This window comes from Talaromyces atroroseus, assembly GCF_001907595.1.
Source record: "Talaromyces atroroseus strain IBT 11181 chromosome Unknown scaffold_13, whole genome shotgun sequence".
Lineage (NCBI taxonomy): Eukaryota > Fungi > Ascomycota > Eurotiomycetes > Eurotiales > Trichocomaceae > Talaromyces > Talaromyces atroroseus.
The window spans coordinates 843932-864836 of NW_017971445.1; the positions used below are offsets into that span (position 1 = coordinate 843932).

At 49.2% G+C, this 20905-nt stretch overlaps 9 protein-coding genes across 9 annotated transcripts; 3 read left to right on the forward strand and 6 right to left on the reverse strand.

The window, feature by feature from the left end:
- Positions 1-454: 454 nt before the first annotated feature.
- On the reverse strand, positions 455-1033 carry UA08_08327 (hypothetical protein; the record flags this gene model as incomplete). The annotated part of the gene is made up of 2 exons (XM_020263238.1): positions 455-644; positions 705-1033. The coding sequence occupies 2 exons, from the start codon at positions 1031-1033 to the stop codon at positions 455-457; spliced, it is 519 nt and encodes a 172-aa protein (XP_020116621.1).
- Positions 1034-4027: 2994 nt separating this feature from the next.
- On the reverse strand, positions 4028-4857 carry UA08_08328 (hypothetical protein; the record flags this gene model as incomplete). The annotated part of the gene is made up of 5 exons (XM_020263239.1): positions 4028-4075; positions 4212-4273; positions 4337-4659; positions 4704-4744; positions 4816-4857. The coding sequence occupies 5 exons, from the start codon at positions 4855-4857 to the stop codon at positions 4028-4030; spliced, it is 516 nt and encodes a 171-aa protein (XP_020116622.1).
- Positions 4858-6031: 1174 nt separating this feature from the next.
- On the reverse strand, positions 6032-8203 carry UA08_08329 (hypothetical protein; the record flags this gene model as incomplete). The annotated part of the gene is made up of 3 exons (XM_020263240.1): positions 6032-6238; positions 6302-6425; positions 6492-8203. The coding sequence occupies 3 exons, from the start codon at positions 8201-8203 to the stop codon at positions 6032-6034; spliced, it is 2043 nt and encodes a 680-aa protein (XP_020116511.1).
- A 507-nt stretch (positions 8204-8710) lies between these two features.
- On the forward strand, positions 8711-10554 carry UA08_08330 (hypothetical protein; the record flags this gene model as incomplete). The annotated part of the gene is made up of 4 exons (XM_020263241.1): positions 8711-8804; positions 8874-9443; positions 9507-9763; positions 9835-10554. 4 exons carry the CDS (start codon positions 8711-8713, stop codon positions 10552-10554), a joined length of 1641 nt encoding a protein of 546 aa, XP_020116510.1.
- Positions 10555-10933: 379 nt separating this feature from the next.
- On the forward strand, positions 10934-11818 carry UA08_08331 (hypothetical protein; the record flags this gene model as incomplete). The annotated part of the gene is made up of 1 exon (XM_020263242.1): positions 10934-11818. The coding sequence occupies one exon, from the start codon at positions 10934-10936 to the stop codon at positions 11816-11818; it is 885 nt and encodes a 294-aa protein (XP_020116513.1).
- A 572-nt stretch (positions 11819-12390) lies between these two features.
- Positions 12391-12994, reverse strand: UA08_08332 (hypothetical protein; the record flags this gene model as incomplete). Its single annotated transcript, XM_020263243.1, has 2 exons — positions 12391-12621; positions 12743-12994. The coding sequence occupies 2 exons, from the start codon at positions 12992-12994 to the stop codon at positions 12391-12393; spliced, it is 483 nt and encodes a 160-aa protein (XP_020116512.1).
- Positions 12995-13466: 472 nt separating this feature from the next.
- UA08_08333 (hypothetical protein) lies at positions 13467-14569 on the reverse strand (the record flags this gene model as incomplete). Its single annotated transcript, XM_020263244.1, has 2 exons — positions 13467-13950; positions 14028-14569. 2 exons carry the CDS (start codon positions 14567-14569, stop codon positions 13467-13469), a joined length of 1026 nt encoding a protein of 341 aa, XP_020116507.1.
- Positions 14570-14885: 316 nt separating this feature from the next.
- On the forward strand, positions 14886-18337 carry UA08_08334 (hypothetical protein; the record flags this gene model as incomplete). Its single annotated transcript, XM_020263245.1, has 7 exons — positions 14886-15041; positions 15121-15243; positions 15315-15591; positions 15658-15674; positions 15729-15887; positions 15925-16659; positions 16715-18337. 7 exons carry the CDS (start codon positions 14886-14888, stop codon positions 18335-18337), a joined length of 3090 nt encoding a protein of 1029 aa, XP_020116506.1.
- A 53-nt stretch (positions 18338-18390) lies between these two features.
- On the reverse strand, positions 18391-20608 carry UA08_08335 (hypothetical protein; the record flags this gene model as incomplete). Its single annotated transcript, XM_020263247.1, has 4 exons — positions 18391-18438; positions 18600-19060; positions 19126-19588; positions 19712-20608. The coding sequence occupies 4 exons, from the start codon at positions 20606-20608 to the stop codon at positions 18391-18393; spliced, it is 1869 nt and encodes a 622-aa protein (XP_020116509.1).
- Positions 20609-20905: the final 297 nt, after the last annotated feature.

The window sequence follows — 20905 nt, forward strand, 5'->3', positions numbered from 1 at the left end:
AGCGGCAAAACGAACTCAAAAGGGGTCTTCCACCTGGGACAAAACAACACCCGCCATGTCCTTCCCCATCGACAACCAACGCCTAAACGTGCAATGTGAAACGCCGAATGGAAAAAAAAAGATGTCTAGAACGCGGTAAAAGAAATTGTGATTGAACAGATAGCCACCCAAGCTGAGAAAGAGAAAGAGAACATCGAGGATAGATGATGTTCTGATCTGCCATGACAAAATAGTAGAAAGGGACCATCAATAGGAGGAAGCTTGATGATCTGGAAAAGGTAATGTGGCGAGAGTCGTTTTGATATCTCGAATAGACGAAAAGGTTACACGTATCAAAGAGTATTGAGTTCCAACAATCATCCAAAGCCAGATTTGCGATTATCGAATCGCAGTGTTTTCGTTTTTGTTTCGCTTGGTATAAAAAAAAAAGGAAGAGCCCATGCTCAAGTTTGAACTACTTGCGATTCTTCTTCGTCTTTCCCGCGGTCGTAGAAGTGATCTCGGACTTGGATATGGTTTGCGTCAAGCTTCCAATGTAGTCTTGTAAATATCGGTTCTCGCTTTCGAGTTTGTCATGGTCACTTTTGACTTCTTCAATGCGTTGCGCTAAGGCTTGTAATGATGATTGTAGAGTTTTGGCTTGTCTGGAGAGAAACACAACGTTAAAATGACCAATGAGCCCAGGAAGGTATTTGTTCACTCACTCTTGCAAGGTTTGGCGAGCTTCCTTGCCCAAGCGCTCAACATCAGCGGAATCACGACGAGGACTCATGGCTCGAGCATCGTCTGGAGGAAACTCCTCCTCCTCAATCTCAATCTCAGGGTGATCTCGTGGCACGAGAATAGACGCACTAGGTTTACGGCTGGCCATGCGGGGACGATCCAATCTTGAGCGACCGCGCTCAGGTTCGCCGTCGGAAATAGAAGATGACGAGGACGATATCGAAGCAAAGTGCATGCGATTGGTGTCAACAGGGAGAGGGACTACGGGCACAGGATCTGCGCCTTGCATGTCACTAGAGACCGTAGTCATCATCGAGTTACCCACGCCCCTTGAAGTCCTCACGCAAAGAGCGCCAAACGCTCGAGATCCGCCCAGCGTGTCCCCAATCGACGGTGTTCCAGAGACAACCACCTTGAATATCTTCTTTTCCAAGTGACGGACTAGAAAGGAGTCGGAGCTGGCAGCAGCAGCAGCGGGGAAAAAGAAAAGATCACAATCCGGGTGAAATTGTTGGGTAAGGAAAAAGGAAAGAAAGCACCTCTGCCGTCAACGGATGAGGTGAATCTGCGTTTGTAGTTTCTAAAAGGGTCGGTTCAGGAAGGTCACACAGCGTAACTAGTCGAAGATCATGTCTTGGGGTGTCGTTCAATTTCCAATCCGACAAAGAAGGTTGGTGGCAATTCGTTTTCTTTTTTTTTTTATGACCGAACGAACAAAACGAAGGATGACTCAGGCAGTCAAACCAGACTCTTCATCAGCGTGACGAGAGCAATAAACGAGAATGCAGCAAGCTTGGCGAGAGAGAGAGAGAGAGAGAGAGAGAGAGAAAGAGGGGGACGGAGGTAAGAAGAAGAAGAAGAAGGAAGGGTGGCAGAATTAGGAAATAGGGAAGCAGCGACTCCGTTCACTAAGGAAGGAAGGATAAGGAAAATTGGGAAGGCGCCAGGGCCAGCAGCGCAGAGGGCAACCCGCGACTTGGCGGTTAGTCCCGAAGCGGCTAGCGTGTGGTTAATAAGAAATCACGGTTAAGTCGCTAGTCGGCGCACTAAACGGCATAGCCAAACATTAAAAATGGTGCAAAACTAACCGCTTCGGGGAAGCTCCCACCCTAATCCCGGCTTCTTCTTGCCTTCCCTAGCGCGCGATGTGGAGTGCGCCGTCCAATCAGAAACCGGCAATGTAGGATGTACGATTACATACGCGATTACACATACACCTAACTGCATGTCGCATTTCGTCATGTCTTACTCCGTACCCTTTTTGTTCTCTGATTGTACGCTTGGTTTGCTCACCCGGACAAGAAGGAAGTGCAAGCAGATTACACTTCGCGATCCACCGCGGCGCTGGGAGGGGAAAGTAAGTTAAAACGTAGAGGGGTTGGCTTGGGTCCGTCTCACTTGAATCTTTTTTGCGAGCGCGAGCCAATCGCCGCGCGAGCTGGCCCTGGTGGAGGGGTGGGATGTCGGAACAGCCAGATGGGCCAGTCAGCGCGCCGCCGGTGGGGGGGAAGGGGGAACGAAGGAAGTCAGCAGTTCATCCTCATGCTTGTTAGTTAGTGACTTAGCTGTCGAGCAATCAATCAATTCTCGTGAGAGAAATAGACACCCGGTGGTGGCGAGGATAGGATGATCGCGAGCACAAGAAAGTCTGTCTGGCATGAAATTGCCCGGTTACGATATACCATATACCATATAACTGGGCCAGAGGCGACAATAGCACAGACCCAGCACAGGTCAAGCATACTCTGGTACGCTACTACGACGAGGCCCCTCTGTGTGCTAGGTTGATTTGAAGATCCTTATTAGTATTACAGTGTTACGCTGTAGTACGGGTATCCGAATACTACTACGTACGAACGACGACGGTAGACTACGCTCTGAAGACGTTCAACCCTGGGGGGAAATTAACTATATATGATCAAAGAAGAAGAAGAAGAAGAAGAAGAAACCCATGTATTCTGACTCGAAAGAAGAGCAGCCAGAAGAACGACGCTAGCCGCGACCCAGAAAGGAGGTAATCGATCGGCCGTGGCAATACTAAGTTATCACAATAGGCGATCTCCAGCGGTATGTCTGCGTAATAATCACGTGCAAATCATACCTACCTAGTTAGTTCGTTAGTGCCTACTCAGAATTGCATAATCCAAGACTCTGTCGGTCAGAAGATGAGAGATCAAAATAAAGGGCCTGTTCCTGAGGCAGGTACCATCATAGTACGTCAAGAGTAATACACAGATACGTACCAACAGCCCCGGCCAATCACATCGCGCCCGGGATAACCGCCATGCCCAGAGGGGTTAGAGTCAAGCAGAGGGTCGAAGGATGGCTATCTGATTGGCTGAAAGAGCATCTTACTCTTACTTACATTTGGGGGGGGAATACAGCGTACTTCTTCAGGAAGTTCGGAGTAGTTGACTACTCCGTATGACTACTCTGTACTCTACATGAAGTCATCGGCATGGAATCAACAGCATTCCCTGCATGCCAATGACGGCAGATACGACAAGGGCGAGCCGCAGTTCACCTATGTAACGACCATCTGCGTAACACGAAACGTCTGTCACGGGGAACGAAAGCGGCGGCGATAAATAAATTACATACCGTCGGTACGACAATCGAGCAACGGGAAAAATAGCATGGAAGAGGACCGAAAGTCTGAAGAATCGCGGCACTAATGCATGGTTGATTTAGTTGCTTTTTATTTTTTTATTTTTTTATTTTTTATTTTTTTTTTTCTCTTTTTGAGCGGATTTGTCCATTTACGGGATTCGGTCGATATAACTAGACGTGTACTATATAATTCTGGTCTCTGTGCGGCACGATGGTTTATGATGTATACTACTATTATCTCAGAAATATATTGCGCACGATGAGCCGAACAACGATCAGCTGGGCGGTTACATCATTGTGCTGATCGCTATCCCAGCAACGCTGTCAATACGAGCAATGCCATCCCTGTCAGAATCCAAGAATGCCGTTGGCGTGCGTGAGATCCTCACCGCTGGATCATCAGTCAGATTAGCTTAACGCGGTAGGCATAACTATCCGATGGGAACTGAGGCTATCTACCTACATACAGACAGACAGACAGACATTTAGGTGAAATGTGGATAAAGACTGAAAGCAATGAATGAAAACCCCAACCCGAAAGCGGAAGCACCGTAGAAGGAATGAAGAACGCGCCTTCGATCGGGACGCCACGCAGGCGACTAAGCTTTTGCCGCTTGGTGATGAATAATTTCTTGGCTGTTCTTTTTTGTTTTTTTTTTTTTTTTCTTTCTTCTTTTACTATCGACTTCAACGCTCAAAGACTGAACAGTATTTGGCGGCGCTTATCCCGGAATAGGCAGGTCTAGGACACAAAATCTGTTGAAACTCCCTGTCATTATCCCCTATCTGCTAGCGCGAGAAATTCACGTGGCCAAACAAAGGCTCCCCGAATGCTTGCAGCCTAACCATCCTTTGAGATGCCTAACCGAACTACTTACTAATTGCTCCCTAATTGCTGTGATTCTGCCTTTCAAGGGGGCTGGCGTCGCACCGCTAAAACCTGTCCCCCCACTCTACTTCCTTATGAATGATGGATAACTGGTATTAACCACCGCTAACTAACTTAGCACCGCCGGAGGATGCCATCCCTGTCGTAGCGTGGCCGCCACGGCAAGGCCATTATTCAGCAGTGCCTTGAGCTTGAGCTTGAGCTTGAGCTTGAACTTGAGCTTGAACTTGGACTTGGACTTGGACTTGGACTTGGACTTGGACTTGGACGTTCCTGATTCACCGTCGGATATTTCTGGGAAGTCCTTCTGCTTGGTTTGGACCTTGTGGTACGTACACTCATGCAATCCGTCCCTGAACCCGCCATCGTGATGATATCCGAACCTCCCAGCACACCCTTCGACGTAGTCGACAGAATCCGGATTCTCAGATCTCAACCTTGATTGCGAGAATCTCCACTTTGACTTCCACGCTGCATGAACCGATCGAACAGGATGTCCACCAGCTCAACAGCGGTGGAGGCCTATGGCAGTGGACAAGTAGCACTCCAGTGATTTATTCCTGTAGGCTGTCCTGTCACTATAGACAACTAACCGAGACAGCCGCGTATTCAGGCGCCGCAGGAACGCCTCGCATATACCCAATTGGGCAATATCAGAGATGGTAATGCCGTTATGGGATACTCGGATAATACTCCGGACCCATGTATCTGTCTTATAAGCTATAGTCAAGACTCTTACTCTTAGTGCACTCAGTCTCAAGATCATGTGTTGAGTCTTGCTAGTGACTGTGAAGTGTTCAGCTTCTGCTTGACTCTGTTAACTCGGGTGGATAGCAAAGTTTCACGTGGCAATTAAGACTTTTTAGTCTGTATATAGTATCTACTAACGTTCGTTCGTTAGCCAAGTTGCTGCGGTAGTTAGAGTCACGATGACCCTGGATTATAAGACATACACGCAATTTTAATCTGGACTAGGCTAACTGTCTGACACAAAACGACTCTTCATGTCTTGGATCCATACCGACAGTGACAGTGATTGATGGTTCAAAGCGGAGGCTCTACGTTACTGTCAAGTGGGACTCTCAACCTGCGACCCATGGGAGTCCATCGGGATTATTGAATTTCGGAAACTTTGCTGCTTACTGTCTGATTGGCTGTGTGACATATTAGTTGTTGTTTTTTTTTTTTAAAAAAAAGGAGAATAACATTCGAAGTTAAACAAATTACTCCGTACTCGTGTTAGCTGGTCGGGTAGACATACGTAACGCCCGTCAATCACATGGTGCTGGTTGTAGTAGGACATGTCTGAGTACCTAAGTTTGTACCTAACGTCGAGTACAGAGAACAAGCAGGTCGAAAAGGAAAGGAGAGGAGATAGCCCAGGATCAGACATCGGGCAGGGTCCGAGCAACGGCGACAAAATGCTCTACAAACGCTGTTTAGCTCACTATAGACTCTAGAGTAGTAGTAGACCAGCCCCAAACCCTGCATTTGATCGGCCACCATTCCCAACTCTGACGGCCTATCATGCTTCCGGGTTAGTAGTTTCCCGTATAGGCAATCGATACCGTATCCAGTAATAAAAATAAAAATAAAAAAACGTCTGCTTGGAATCCGGGGATTTGACTAAGCACTGCTGTCGAATATGGAAGGGAATCTATCAAAGCCGAGCTTTCCAATTCGTAAATGTCAAATCACTCAACGTAGATTGATTAGAAGTATATCCAACACAAGCACATTAAATGCAAATGGTGAAAACGATCATGACTGAAATATCATACGTTCACTCGATTGGAAAAAAGAAACACGCTATCTACGACCCATGTAAGATCGATAAAAGTCATCCGCCGCGCTGCCTCCCACTCCAATGCCGTGTCCATTCTGTGCGAGCCTCGAGCCCAGCGACTGACCCGTCTTCTGTGCCGCACTGACCTTGGCCTGCAGCTCCGCAGTGCCTTGGTCGATCGTCTGGAGTTGGGATAGATGAGAGTTCAGGATTCGCACAATTTGTGAGATCTATCCCACGCATTCGAAGTCAGCTCGGTCTCTCTTCCAGACACCAACACAATATAAACTCACCGGCTCGTCAGTCTTGTTCGTCTTGCTCAATGTAGACGAAGCATTGTTGATCTCCTCAATCATGCTTCCGAGGTCCTTGCCCATCTCATCCAGGCGCTCGGAAAGCTTCTCCGCAAGTTTGTAACTAGACATCATTGTTAATTCTAATCCTCCGAGTCCTGCAAACACACAGGGGGAACAAAAAACGTACGTTCTCTCGCGCTCCTGGTCTGGCCCCTGAAGCGTCTCACCAGGGCCAACCTGCTTCGAGAGCATCTCGTCAACCTCGCGCTCATATCGGTCAAGCCACGCGTTCAACTCCTCCTGCTGCCCTTCAACTGACGCCAATTGCCGTTCGACTTCTTGGGTCGCCCGCTCTGCATCCACTGTGTTTCCATACAGCTTCTGCACCTTGGTTCCGTTCACAACAAGCATGCGATCCCATTCTGCCACCTTCTCGGCTTGATCCCGGAAGTCCTTTTGGTATTTGGTAAGATCGGTGGCCCACCGTGTGATGATCTCATCCATTGTTTTATTCTTAAGCCGTGATTGCGCAGGTGGCGCAGGTCCAAACGTCGACGCACCAAGATTGGGGGTCTGTGTCGCTGGTTTGGCAGCCGCAGTGGTGGTAGCAGTGGTAGTAGAAGCCGCTGTTGTTGCAGGAGCTGCTGCAGCAGAAGCACCAGTAGTCGCCGTAGCGGCTGCTGTCGTAGCAGGTGTAGTTGTTGTAGCCGGTTTTGCGCCGAATAATCCACCGCTCGGTGCCCCCTGTGTCGGTGTGGGAGCTGCTGTTGTGCTTGTGGTGGTAGATGCCGGCTTACCTATACCGGAGAAAAGAGAAGGCGCAGTAGCTGGTGTTGAAGATGGGGTTGTCGAAGATGTACCACCTAGACCCCCGAAAAGTGGTTTCTGAGGAGTGGCTGAAGATGCAGCCGTTGTCGAAGGCTGTGTCGATGGTGCCGAGGCAGCAGCAGCAGCGCCACCAAAGGGAGAAGGGGACGCAGCACCACCGGCATTGGCAGTAGGCAATTTAAATAGACTCGAAGATGGCTGTGTAGTCGTTGCAGTGCCAGTCGGCGCGGCGCCAAATAAGGGTTTGGTAGCGCCAGCAGATGCCGCTGGAGCCTGTGTCGCAGCTGGAGTAGGAGCAGTGGTTTTGTTTGCATTTGGAGCGCCAAATAGGGAGCCTCCAGTTGTAGCAGAAGGCGCACCACCAAATAGCGGCGTTGTGGTGCTAGCTTTATTTTGCCCGAAGAGACTAGTAGCTTGTGGCTGAGATGTTGCAGTGGAAGCCGTGGTTGTCGTATTCTGACCGCCGAAAAGAGACGGTGTTGGGCCCGAGGAAGTACCAGCTGGAGGAGGATTTGCTGGTGTTGTGCTGAACAAGCCCGCGCCGGTTTTGGGCTGGGCTGGAGTAGTGCTCGTCGTACCAAAGAGGCCGCCTGGGGCTGCACCGAAGAGACCACCAGTAGTTTGTGTCTGAGAAGGAGCAGAAGCTTCAGTGGTTTTATTTGGGGTCAAAGCTGAGCCGAACGGAGAAGCCGTCGTTGTCGTCGCTGCCGGCTTGTTCTGATTGCCAAAACTGAAAGTAGGTGTAGTGCCGCCACTGCCTGCAGATGTTGTGTTCGCGCCAAATAGAGGCTTCTGTCCAGAGCTAGCATTAGCTGTGCCAAATAGAGGCTTCTGTCCAGAGCTAGCATTAGCTGTGCCAAATAGAGGCTTCTGTCCGGAGCTAGCATTAGCCGTGCCAAATAGCGATGGCGATGAAGTGCCGCTTGATGCACCACCCAGGCTTCCAAACATGCCGCCACCAGTATTCGTCGTCCCTTGGTTGGATCCGAATGGAGAGCTGGAGCCGAAAAGCCCACCAGTTGAAGCTCCAGTGGAAGCTGGCGTTCCAGAGGAGAATCCTTTATTAGACATATCTTTTCTCGCTTATCAGATGTGTGTGTCACTGAGAAGGGAAAATGTTAGCTTTTTTTGGGTCTCTCGCATGCTGGGTTGGTAATGAAAAGCTCACAAAGACAGCACGAGCCCGTGCCAAAAAAAAAAAAAACAAACAAACAAAAAGGGCCTTGGAAGGCGAAAAGAAGAAACTGTAGCAATCCAGCAGCCTCTCCTTCCTTCAAATACTGAAAGCGACTGGAATTGGGCGAAAGCGTGTTGTTGGACTGACGCAAGAAGAACTTCAAGTTTCGACGCGCGATTGGCTTGGCCTGAGCTTCGCGGCCTCAGGCTTGGGCGGCAGCCTCAGGCAGCAAGGCTGCCACACCCGCATCAGGAAGTGCGGCATGGCCTGGACCAACATCGCCCAGAGTTGTCAAGTCATCGATTGACTCGCTTCTCTCTCCTTCTGTTTCTGTTCATAGCCGTCTCAAGTACATTCCAACTTCCTTCTGAACAAATAAATGCTGTACTGTACAAATCTCAATGTCGGATAGTCCAAAACGTCCTTCCAGCACCCTTCTGGAGCCGCCGCCGCACAATGGCCCTGAGCTTGAGGATACTGGCGCTCAGGATTCTGGTACGTCATTTTTGTATTTTCCATGCTCGAACCGCAAGTCGCTGATTTCTCGTCACTCTACCCCTACAGCAAGTGAAGAAGACCACTTTTCCGATGCCAGTGAAGGTCGTCAACAACCCCAATCCGTAAAGTCTTCTAGAGCGCCATCCCCCGTGCCCCTAACACGTGTTGAAAGAGTCGACGACGGACCTCGACATGGAGAGATACCAGGCACATTGGCATACGAGCAGAGGGCGCAGGATGCAGTCCCCGACGTATTGGAGGTCGTCCCGGAGGGTTCTCGAAGTCGGAGCTCGTCGAGAGCAGGTGAACCAACCTCTCCCGGCGGAAGTCCCGTCCCGCGAACGATCGTTGTCAAAGTGGACGAGACACCGAGCCATGGAGAAGTCCCAGGAACAGAAGCATACAATCAGCGACAGGCAGATGTCGTTCCTGACCTTGTCTTGAAAGAGCCAGCAGAGGATCAACAATCGCCAGTTACAATGGAAAGAGAGGATTCGGAGCAATCTGTTCCCGGAACTCGTCTATTCCGCGTTGATACGCTTCCAAAGGATCCTGGATCGCCGGGCATTCGCGCCCACAGCCCGAGCCCTAGTGATGCATTGCCAGACTTCACTGAGACCGTGCAAGATACGACTGGTAAGCCTGATATCCACTAGACACACCGGATGGCTGAGGCCCGCTCTCTGGACAAGTTCGTAGCGTGCCTGGGTTCTTCTAGAGAATTCTACTATGGACCCTCTGGAGTACAAGGCGCCCGTGCTAACGGCTCAATTAAAGAAGGAGGCGATGACGAATTCGGTGATGATTTTGATGAGTTCGAAGAAGGCGCAAACGCAGCAGCAGATGATGACTTTGGCGACTTTGACGAGGGCTTTGGAGAACCGGCAGAGGAGGCTGTTGGGGAGGATACAACAGAGGCCGAGTCCTTCCAACAGCCTCCAAGGCCTCTGGCTATTGTAAGTGCTAGCAAGGCAACAACCATAAGGCTCCGCGCACCTTTATTAATTGGGATTTACATAAAAAACAGTCGCCGTTGTTAGATTTCAACTCTATCACATGCTTGTCCGATATATTATCAGCAACTAATGATTCCCTTGATACCCTTTTCCCTGAAACACAAGCAATTTCTTCTTTACCACCTTTGGAACCGATACCCGATTCTACAGCCATTTTCAGCAGCGATCGTTCACTCTCTTTATGGTCACAATTAGTCGCTCCGCCACCACTACAACCTCCAAACTGGGTCAAGTCTCGGATCCGACGACTGTTCCTTGTTTCTTTGGGCGTCCCGGTTGACTTGGACGAGATACTGCCAGCATCGAAACAGAAAAAGCTTATTTTGCCATCAATCAATGCGGACGACTCTAGCGTGTCTGCTGGTGATGCATCCAAGGCACTCAACAGGCTAAAGCAAACCGAGGGAAACATGCCGCAAAACGATTCCACCACATCGGTCAATTCAACAGGGTCGCGGCCAAGGTCAAGCCGGCGTCGAGGACCTCTGTCTCCCCCAGAACTGGATCTCTCCGCGGTGCGGCGGCTATGCTCAACCACGGATGCAGCATTGGACGGATACACAGACTCCGAGCTCACAGAGCATGTCGGCTTGCTGGAAATGGCATCGGCAAAGGCTAGGGACGTACTCGACTATTGGGTTAAGAGAACGGATGGGCTTGTTGGGGAGAAAGAGGCGTTTGAAGGGGTGATTGAGAATCTGGTCAATCACGCTCGACGAGCACGGAAGTGAATCTGCCTTCTCCTTAATGTATAATAATGACAAAAGATCATCAATTGGCGCTGAGGCGGTCATGTCCTGGGTGGATACCGATTTTTTTTCTTTTTTTTCTTCTTTCTACTCTTGTATATAGCATACCCCATTATTACGACGATGTTTCTTGAGTTCTCTCGCGGTTATTGATACGCGGCGATAGGAAGAAGTGTAACGTAGCAGCCAGTGGAGTCTCTTTATCAATCTGGAATCATAGATAAATATTATCATATTGAAAAGTGATAAACAAACTGCTGTGCGGGGCATCTCCAACAGTTGACTTGCTATAAATGTGAGTTCCAGCACTCGATTTAAAACAATTTCAAGCAGAGAGACACCGGACGTCAAGAGAAGGAAAATGGCCACAGCTACAGTTCAAGACGACATCACAGTCATCCACCTCACTCCCCAAGAACTCAACACCAAACAACTAGGCTCCCACAACCTGCAAGCCGCAGTCGAAGCGCTGCATCGCGATGGCATCGTCGTCCTCAACAACGCCGTCAACGCGGCACACCTCGACAAACTCAACAAGCGCATGGTCCCCGAAGCCCAAGCCCTGTACGCCCGCGAGACCACGCACCGCAACTTCGGTTCGTCGACGGGCAATATCCAGCAAGAACCCGTGCTAGAACAAGGATACATCTTCCCCGACATCATCGCCAACCCCTTCGCTGCGCAAGCCGTAGAATGCATGCTAGGCCCCAACCCAGCCCTGCGATTCTACAGCGCGAACACCGCTTTCAAAGCCACGGGCCGCCAACCGCCGCATATTGATGTCGAGTTTGATTTCCCGCGCGGCGTCCCCTTTGGCTACTGTGTCAATATCAATTTGGTTGATACATCGCCGCAGAATGGCGCTACTGAGGTCTGGCCGGGCTCGCATCTTGCTACGACTGTCGAGCATGTGTCAGACACCGAACCGGGAATTAAAAGAGAGCTCGTGGAGGCACGGAGGAAGATTCGTCCCCCCGTTCAGCCGACCTTGCCCAAGGGTTCTCTGGTGATCAGAGACATGCGTCTGTGGCATGCTGGGCGGCCCAACCAGACCGATGAGCCGAGAGTCATGCTGGTGACTGTCCTGTTTCCGAAGTGGTACAGGAGTAACCTGGAGGTTGTGCTGCCGGAGACTGTGAAGGGGACGATCGATTGGGCTTCGGTTGATCCAAAGGTGAAATGGGTGTCTGATGATTATGATTACCTACAGGGTGCGCACGATCATGACTTTGCTTTATTGCCTTGACCAATCCTCTCTGAAAGAAGGGTCAACATAGAGAATGGATATCATATTTACACCTGAATATAACCACGGATTTGCGCGAATACAAGCGACGATTAGGTACCTACATCCAGAAAGTAAGTGGCAAAGAGATGAAATCTGTTCGACTTTCACGTGTAATCATACGATGCAAGGTCTTGATTTCATTCATGTATATCTTCATTAATCTAAATTAGCGTATATAAAAGCAAGTGCTTAATACATAATCTAGGATTCTGCTGGCGCCTCCTATGTTGGCTGCCATAAAAACTTCTTCATAATTAATCTTGATCTGCGGGATCTGTTAGTATAACATCCTCTGACCAGATCGTCCAGATAGGTCAATGACCTACAATTTATCTCGGTACTCTGCGTGCCGACAGGAATCTCCATGCATCAAGAAGCCCTTCGACAGCAATCAAGGGGTTCTCTGCACGGTGGAGAGACCGCCGGCGCATCTGCAAACATTTGTCCTTTTGTTTGCCTCCAATTGTGCATGCATAATCAAGTCAAAGAGACGTAGCGTTTCATTTCATATTCATGATACACACACTCTCCTAGTCTCTTCCATTGTCCGCTCCCGGACTGCGACTGCGCTCGCGACTTCTGCTGCGTGCTCGACCACCACGGCCACCTTTTGGCCCCCCACCTTTGCCCTTACTTCCTGGAGGCGGCCGAACAAAGGCGTAGTCTACGTGGATGGTCTGATCGAGTAGCTTTGTGCCATCGAGGGCTTTGATAGCAGCGCTAGCTTCGGGCAGGGTCGAGTATTCAATAAGGGCATATCCCTGAAAAAAGAAAACACACGGAATTCAGCATTTTCTTTTTTTAATAAAAAAAAAAAAAAGAAGATTAAAAGGACTCGCTCCCAAAAGAAGCTCGAATAGAAAAGACACGAAAGAAACTCACCTTGACATAACCAGTACGACGGTCAAGATTTAGATTGAAATTCTTGATTTCACCGTATTCAGCAAAAAGATCGGTCACATCTTCTTCGGAGGCTTCTTCGTGAATATTTGTTGCGAGCACAATCCACCCCTCGATACTTCGCACGGCGACTGCGCCAGCTTGTGTCTTCGCTTCTGCGTTTCCGGAGTGTGCTGATGGGGTGGTAATGTCGCCCTCCACTGGGAGGTCGATGTCCATTTCGGTTGCTGACATGGTGTCTAAATAGATTTTGTCTTTTTCCCTACCCCAGGATTAAAAAGAGGTGGATTTGGAGCGACTTAGCAAGGCTGATTTGGTTCCTGATGAGATAAAAGCGATGGGAATACTTGAAGTGGCGTAATGTGGCTGGAGTGCGGCGCCTTCTGGGTCCGCTTACGTAACCTACCAGCTTGGGTTCTTCAGTTGTTACTACTTCAGTTGTTACTACTTCTAGCTTTTAATCGTCAAAGTTCAAGCAGGAATATAGTCCTTGAAAGGAATAAATATTATTGAATTCATTCTTGGTCCAGCAACGGTACCAACCGTCGAGTATATATGTACAACGCCGTGTCCCTTTTGACACAAGCACAAATAGCTAGGGGAATAGCATGTTTTTAAGTCATAACACAGAAGAAGGAAGAGAAATGCGAAAGTCAAAGAAAGGAGATGTGTCTAGGTCGACAAAGGGGAGTAGTTTGTTTGATATTTATCGTCGGTTGTTGCGTTGCATGCCCAAGATCTGCACCATACGAACAAAGATGTTGATGAAGTCGAGCTCGAGGCTGACACTCTCGTTAACGGGGTCCCTTCGGACAAGTCCTCGCTCGGCCAGACGGGCGTGGTACAGGATTCGCTGGATGTCATAGAGAGTGAAGCCACCGAAGACAGCCAACCCTCCGTACAGCCAGATGCGCTCAGACCACATCAATGTACGTGTAGCAGTAACTGGGAGAACGAGGGGAGCCAAGCCGGAAAGAGCGACAACAGCAACACCTGCGAGAAGAGGAGCGCCGAGGTAGAGGTATTTCTCCTGCTTGGCAGTGGCGCCCACAAAAGCAATCGAACCCATCATACCGACTGTGTAGAGACCAGCGCGGGCGAGCAGAGCGGGCGACAAGAACATCAAAGGTGACAACAGAGCAGCTTGAGTCACGTTGAAACCGGTCCACAGAGCGTATTTGAGCATGTAGCTATATAAATAAAAAGGCTATTGTTAGTGACTTCTAGAAATTTTGCGCCAGGGGGGGGGGGGGGAAGAAATCCTTACTTCTCAGGCGGAGTGTACATCGTTCCATACATAGTGCCGATACTAGCAACAAGACCCAGGCCGACAACAGCCCATGGGCTTGAGGACATCAACCGAATAGACCATCCACTGGTGTGTAAAGCGCGGGCAGCAATAGCGATGATACCAAGTCCTAGACCAGTGTGCATAAATGTTTCATTCAAGTATTGTCTCTCGTAGACGGGCATGCCGCCATCTTCACGAGTCTCGCGGTTGAAGACCAGGTTTGTAGCCAAGATAGTGCCACCGACGATGGCAGCACCATAGAGCAGCTTCTGCGTCAGGTCGCCTTGGTTAGGCACGCGGTAGGTCTGTTGCATATAGGTGCGACGGAAGGCATTCTGGAAAGTCTGTCGTGACCGCGCGAGGATGGAAGATGGAGATGCAGGTGTTGAGGGTTTGGCGGCTGGAGAGCCCTTGACGGGCGCATTGTGAAGGAATCGAGCGCCTAGGTTGGCACTGCGCGGTGCAGCTTGTTTGAGAGCCGCTGTAACGGCGAACGGCCGCTTCAGCATGAAGGCCATGGCGAGCAGATCTCAATGGTGTGATTATTGAGAAGGGGGAGAATACAAAAAAAGGTGAGGTGGGATGGTGACGGGAAGAGGTGGAAGAGCCTCGAGCTGCTTTTTAAGGGCTTGGTTGGGTCTTTCGTCCGGGCGGAGTTAAGGTGACGTTCTTCGCGGGAACGTTCCAGAAGCGCTAACCCTCATTCGTAATTGTCCGGCACGTGACTTCCACCGCTTTGGGATGCGCTGCCTCAGGCTGCAATCACAAGCCGGGAAAGTTTGCGGACAGCGCGGGGGGCTCGCATCCTTCTCCCTTGAAAAGCCAGCTGCAAATATGTCTCTTCTAGAAACAGTCTGTCTCTCGCATGTGCCCGACAATATCCCCGTGCATGTCGCGCTCTACAAGGACCTGAAAAACGCCGGTTTCTTGCGGACGCAGCTTATATCTGGCAACGCAGATTTTCAGTATGCATTCATTGACGCTAGCGTGGTACGCTGTCTGCCTGGATTCTCATACTCTCTCTCTCTCTCTCTCTCTACGGACGCATAACTAATGGCACGCGAATCAGATTCTCTCGAGGCAGCATGTCTTTGCTGCAGTCTTTAGGGCCGTTAATGACCACATAAATGACCGTTTAATATCATACAATGTGCATTCGGAAATAGTTGTCTCTCTCAGCCCTACTAATAATGTGAGTGAGAGCGAGAGAATCCCTAGGGTTATCTTGTCGTCGCTGTGCTTGCTAGCTAACAGCCAATGCAGATAGCAGACTCGTTTCGCAGATTCGGCATTACAGACGCTACCAAAAACTTGCTCGTGGTCAAAGTGTCAGTGAATCCAGAGGTCACACACGAGTCGGTCGCTAAACATCTTGAGAGTGTTGTGGAAGCAACACCTGTACCCTTCACCGACGAAACACTTTCCCTGATGTCTGATCTGGGGAGGATCCGGAAAATATACAAAATCAGCCAGCCAGCTGGAAAACTGGGAAATGGCGAGGTTGTTAATGGCACGAGAGCGTTAGAGGCGCCTATTATTGGTGCAATAGCAATTCGGGGGGCGACATGAATATCATAGATAGCATATATATGAATAAAGCCAATAGACACTGAAAAAGTGAGCGTAAGTGAAGGCAAAATACAATGAATGCGAGGAATGCCTGAGTTGTTTATGTAGTTGTCTAGTCCGTTGCCCCGGCGGGATTTCCCCAGCTTTGCCCAAGGCCCTCAACTGCCCGCCGCGAGAATCTTTCGACATACAACATCAACATCCATCCTATACAACAAACCTTGCCATGCAGGGTATTGCTCGCCTGCTCACAAAATGAGTATCTTTGTATGTCTGCGACTCGGAATATAACAATACGCTACAGAGGCCAGCGACCGGTATACCTCCAAACATGACCTCAAACCTCGAAGCCATAGTGATCCCTTCGTCCTCGCCGGAACAGAACTGGGCTCGATCAGTGTCGCCATGCACTCCAGCACGTCTTTTTGGGCTCCCTCCGCTGAGCTCTTCTCCTCCCTCGCTGCCGCAGCCCTCTGAAGTACTTAAAAGCGTTGTCACGGGACAGTCGGAGCTGCAGTCGCCTCTCACCAGGAATATCGCGAAAGCCAATGCTTTGTTAAGTACTATAGATAAACATAACACCAATGAACCTTCTACAAGGGCCGTGCAATTGGGTACCTCGAAAGCGAAGACAGCGCGGAACCGGAAGACCGCAAAGCCCCAGGAGACACAGAACAAGATTCTCAAAGGACGAGTCGCGAAAGCTGCAGTCTCCAAAGCAAAACCAATAGCAGATGACAAGAATACAACAAACTCTCAACAAAAGGATGTCAGCAATACGCCAAAAGCAGACAGGGAGAGAACCCTGGACTTGGAGGGACTAAATCTAGACGAAGCTTTGAGGCGGCGGTTAGACTGGACGCCTCCAAAGAGTGCGCCTGTCATCTCGCTTGACGAGGATAGCGTTTCTCAGAGTAGCTGCACGAATACTAGTTTTGGCGACATTCTACGCGATTACCATTACAATCGAAAATCCAGCCTTCCCGAATCCATGCCGACGAGAAAAGAAGGCAAGGCTACGAAACGACGACGGTTAGAGGTAAGTTAAAACAAAAATCACAATATATAGGAAGTAGAGCTAACCAAAACCGAAGCTCGTTGAGTTTGATATACAGCAAGCAAAGCTCCCAAACAAGCAACAAACAGAGAAACCAAAGAAAGACTCAGAGACTCGCAAGACGAAAGCAAAACCCCGAAAACCACCAAAGACTATAACGGCGCGCGTGACAGCGCGCTATGAGCCCATCGATGATCCTCTAGAAGTACTGTCGTGCGACGAAGAACCGTTAGATGGCGCTGATGATACTGCCACTAAGAAAAAGCCTACCAAGCAGAAAAAGAAAAGGTCTGCAAAACAAAACGAACCTGAACATATAATACTCTCACCAGATGCCGCCACCAAGTCTCTAAACGATCAGAATTTCCTATTTGGAACCTGTAGCCAATTAGAACGAGATGGCCCTCCTACATCCTTCGAAGAAACGCAAAAAGCTCTATGGATGTCCAAGAGCTTGGTTTCTGAAAAAGCTTCTAGAGTTTCATCGTCATCAAGAAGCGTTGCGACTAGATTCACGGGTACAAAGAGTCATTGGAATGTAGCAGCTCGAGACTTTGATGGCGCTGTGGTGCAGCCTGAGATCATAGATATGACCAACTCTCCCTACACTTCCATTACTTTCGACCGAATAACGTCGGAGACAGCCAAACGTGATGCGCCAAAAGCAAATTCGCCTGTTCCTTCCTCGCGTATTCTCAAATCAAACCTAACTGTCAACAAAGACGAGCCATTGAACACTATTTCACGGACAGATACGCAGCACGCTTCTTCCAACCACAAATCCGCTGTCGTCGAGCATGATATCACATCTTCTACGGAACAGCCTCAGACTCGACCGCCGGACATGCCCAACTTTAACGGCTACACAGATACAGAACTCAGTAAACAGATTGCAGCTTACGGTTTCAAAGCCATCAGGGGGCGGAAGAAGATGATTGATCTACTTGAGAAGTGCTGGCAGAATAAACACGACAAAGCAAAAAGTGCTGTCTCTTTGCCTACCGCAAATTCAGAGGTCGTTTCTGCTGCTGCTTCCACGAGTACTGTTGTTGGTGAGCAAGCTAGAGAAAAGCCATCAGGGAAGAGCAAGAAGACGAAGCTATCCGATTCTGAGCCCAAAGCTTCAAAGAAAAAGAAAACCTATAAGCCAGCAACCAAGACGAACAAGAAATCTGAAGAGAAATCCTCTTCTCTACCGGAACCTACGTCGATTATCACAATAGACGAAATCCAGGACTCTGAAGAAGAGATCATACCGTCTCCGACTCGGATACGCATGCAGCGAGAGGGCAGTAGTCGTCAAACCACGCCCGTTATCAGCTGTCTCACCCTCGGCAACAAAGGTAAACGGTCATTAGCTTCTTCCAAAACTTCAACCACGTCCAATACGGATGCATCCATTCCAGATCTGTTTGGCCAGATTACCAAGGCTATTCGCCTACAGCAACGGCCACAGAAGTCTTCCCAACAAGGCAGACTAATAGAACGACTTACGTGGCACGAAAAGATACTCCTGTACGACCCCATAATACTGGAAGATCTTGCGACCTGGCTCAACACTGAAGGCTTTGCCTTGGTTGGCGAGGATGGTGAGGTCAGCGCAGGATTTGTTCGAGGCTGGTGCGAGAGTCAAGGCATTTGCTGCACGTATAGGAGTTGAGCAGCTGCAATTATATACCGTACCATATCCTAATAAACTTTGTATTTTAGGCATTATGTATGCATAGCATCGGCGTTGACTGTAGCATACTTCTTATATACCTAGGTAGTCTACATATTTATGATATTGGCATCGAAAGTCAATTCCCAAGGTTCGTTTCAATCTATCTAGATGAATAAAAGTGCCAGTTGATTTTCCCCTGCCTTGTACCATCCAGATTCACCATCTCCTGAATTTCCTGCCTCTGACGAAGCAAACTCACCAAATAACCAGCCCTCTGTTCACCCAACGGAGCCTCCATCACCCTTGTCCAACCAGGCCAACACGGTTGAAGCACGTCTCGTCTTGTACCAGGGAACGGATTTGCACGTCCTTCCGCCACGGCCACCGACGGAATCTCCCTTTGAGCGGCTACCATGTAGTCGAACCACAGACGCTGTTTCTCGTTCGATAGGAAGATCCATGCAGGCCACTGGGTCGTGTAGTCATTGTTAACGGGCAGGTGTCTTCCAGATGATAATATTTGGCGTCGCCACCAGGTTTGCATGTTTGTGATTGAGCGAGCTTCTGCTTCTTCTTCTTCTTCTTCTTCCTCTCTTTGTTGTGAGAGGTGAAGGCCAGGTTGCGTACTATCTTCGGATAGTCGTGGTCGTTTTGATGACTTTTGGCCTGGTTTTCTGCCGCGTTTGGCGGGGATTGTTGGCGGTACTGTTTGGTAAATCCCTATTTTCTGACAGTTAGATAAACTTGGATAGAATAGCAAAACTTGAAATGAAAGGGCAACCTACAATGTGTCCTTGTTTCCCTCTGTGACGCTGGTGCTGGCGGTGCTTGCAGCGACGGATTCACAGGCACGACTTGCCTTGGTTTCTGTGGAAATACAGGATCTGACAAAACTGTACAAGCTCCATCTTGACCACCACTAGCAGTAATACATACAGGCAGGGGCCGAGTAATAGGATCCATCCCCCGGTTCAGCCGGGCATAATTCTGCCTCGCCCCTGTGGCCGGACGAGGTCCGTAGCCAGTGATTCCCGACAGAGGATTGTCAGCTAGTACAGACGTCAAGGACAGCTGCTTGTAGTAATCAACATCGTTCTGTGATTGTTCAAGTTTCGCTTCTGTCTCCTGGAGCTGGTAAGGACGGAGCTGGCGGGCAGAGTCCCAAGGGTCGTTGTAGCGGCATCTCTTGTTCAGCAGTCTGCAATGAGTGCACTGTCCTCGTTTCATGTCGCATTTGACCTTGTTAGCCTATCGTTTTGGTCAGTTTTCTTCTCGTTCTTGTTGTCTTGCTGTCTTGAGAAAGAAGAGGAAAGGAGGAAGCCGGGCCCTAGCCCTAGCCCTAACTACTCCGGGCATATATAAAATACTTACTTTGCAACGCCTGCAGGCAGAAGCAGCATTCTTCCTCTGCCTCCTTGAACTAGTCCTATAAGCGGGGCCATCCTGCTCCGAGAGTGAGTCCTCGCCTTCATCCAGTCTATACGAAAGATCCGTCTGAGACTGCGCAGTACTCCTCGTCTTGCGTCTTCTACCCACTTTCTTAATCCCCTTCATAAACGCCTCCCGTGGATGAGACATCACATCCCGCTCCTCCTTTTCCAGCATGCCAATCTTCTCAACCGCTTTCTGTAAATTGGCTTGTTTTTTCGCGAGCTGCTCTTCGATCTTCGTCTTTGCAGCCAGGATCTGCTGCAGCTCATGCTGTCCCATGTTCCGCGCTTCCCATTCTCGGTCGTACTCTGCTTGCTTGTTGGAGATGGCGGCTTGGTCGCCGGCGATTTTGTCGTGGAGTTTGGCAATTCTGGCCCGTGTTGATGCCATGGTTTTTTGGAGCGTTTCTAGTTTTTCGATTTGCCATTCTTCCAGTTCTTTCCTTGTTGGTCCTTCTTCCTCTTCTTCTTGTTGTTGTTGCTGCATAGGATGGTGATCTTCCATAACCGTGTCTTCGTTCTCGTCATTATTATTATCATTATCATTAGTCGTAGTATTAGCATTGTTATTAATAGTAGTAGTATTCCCCGATGAAGCTGCTGTACTATCTTCATCAATCTCACACTCGCAATCTTCATCGCTGCTGTCTTCTTCTTCCTCTTCTGCACCCTCACCCCCCTCAGCATCAGCAGCGTAATCCATTTGCACGTCATCCTCTGGAGTAGCACCAGGCTCCTCCTCAAAGAGATAGTCCAGATTGTCATATTCCTGGTAAAAACTGTCGATCATGTCGAAGTCTTCGGCGGCGGAGGTCTGGAAGTTCGGGAACGTAGACATTGTATTGGTTGATTTATATTAGTATAAATGTAGATGATGTGTATGAAAACGACAGAAATGTTAGAAATGTATGATTAAAAAGAGAGTCCAGTAACTGTTCCAGACAGCCCGGTAGATTGATGTTTGTAGGAGAGAAGAGTGTGTTATGATGAGCGATGGAAAACAGAACTGGCTGGGAGATGCCAGGCGTCTCTTATATACACCTAAATACTTCTACTGGTAACAACTAGACAATCAGCATTGTTTATATATACACAAAGGACATTGCATGCAACATACTACACATAAGTATGCACT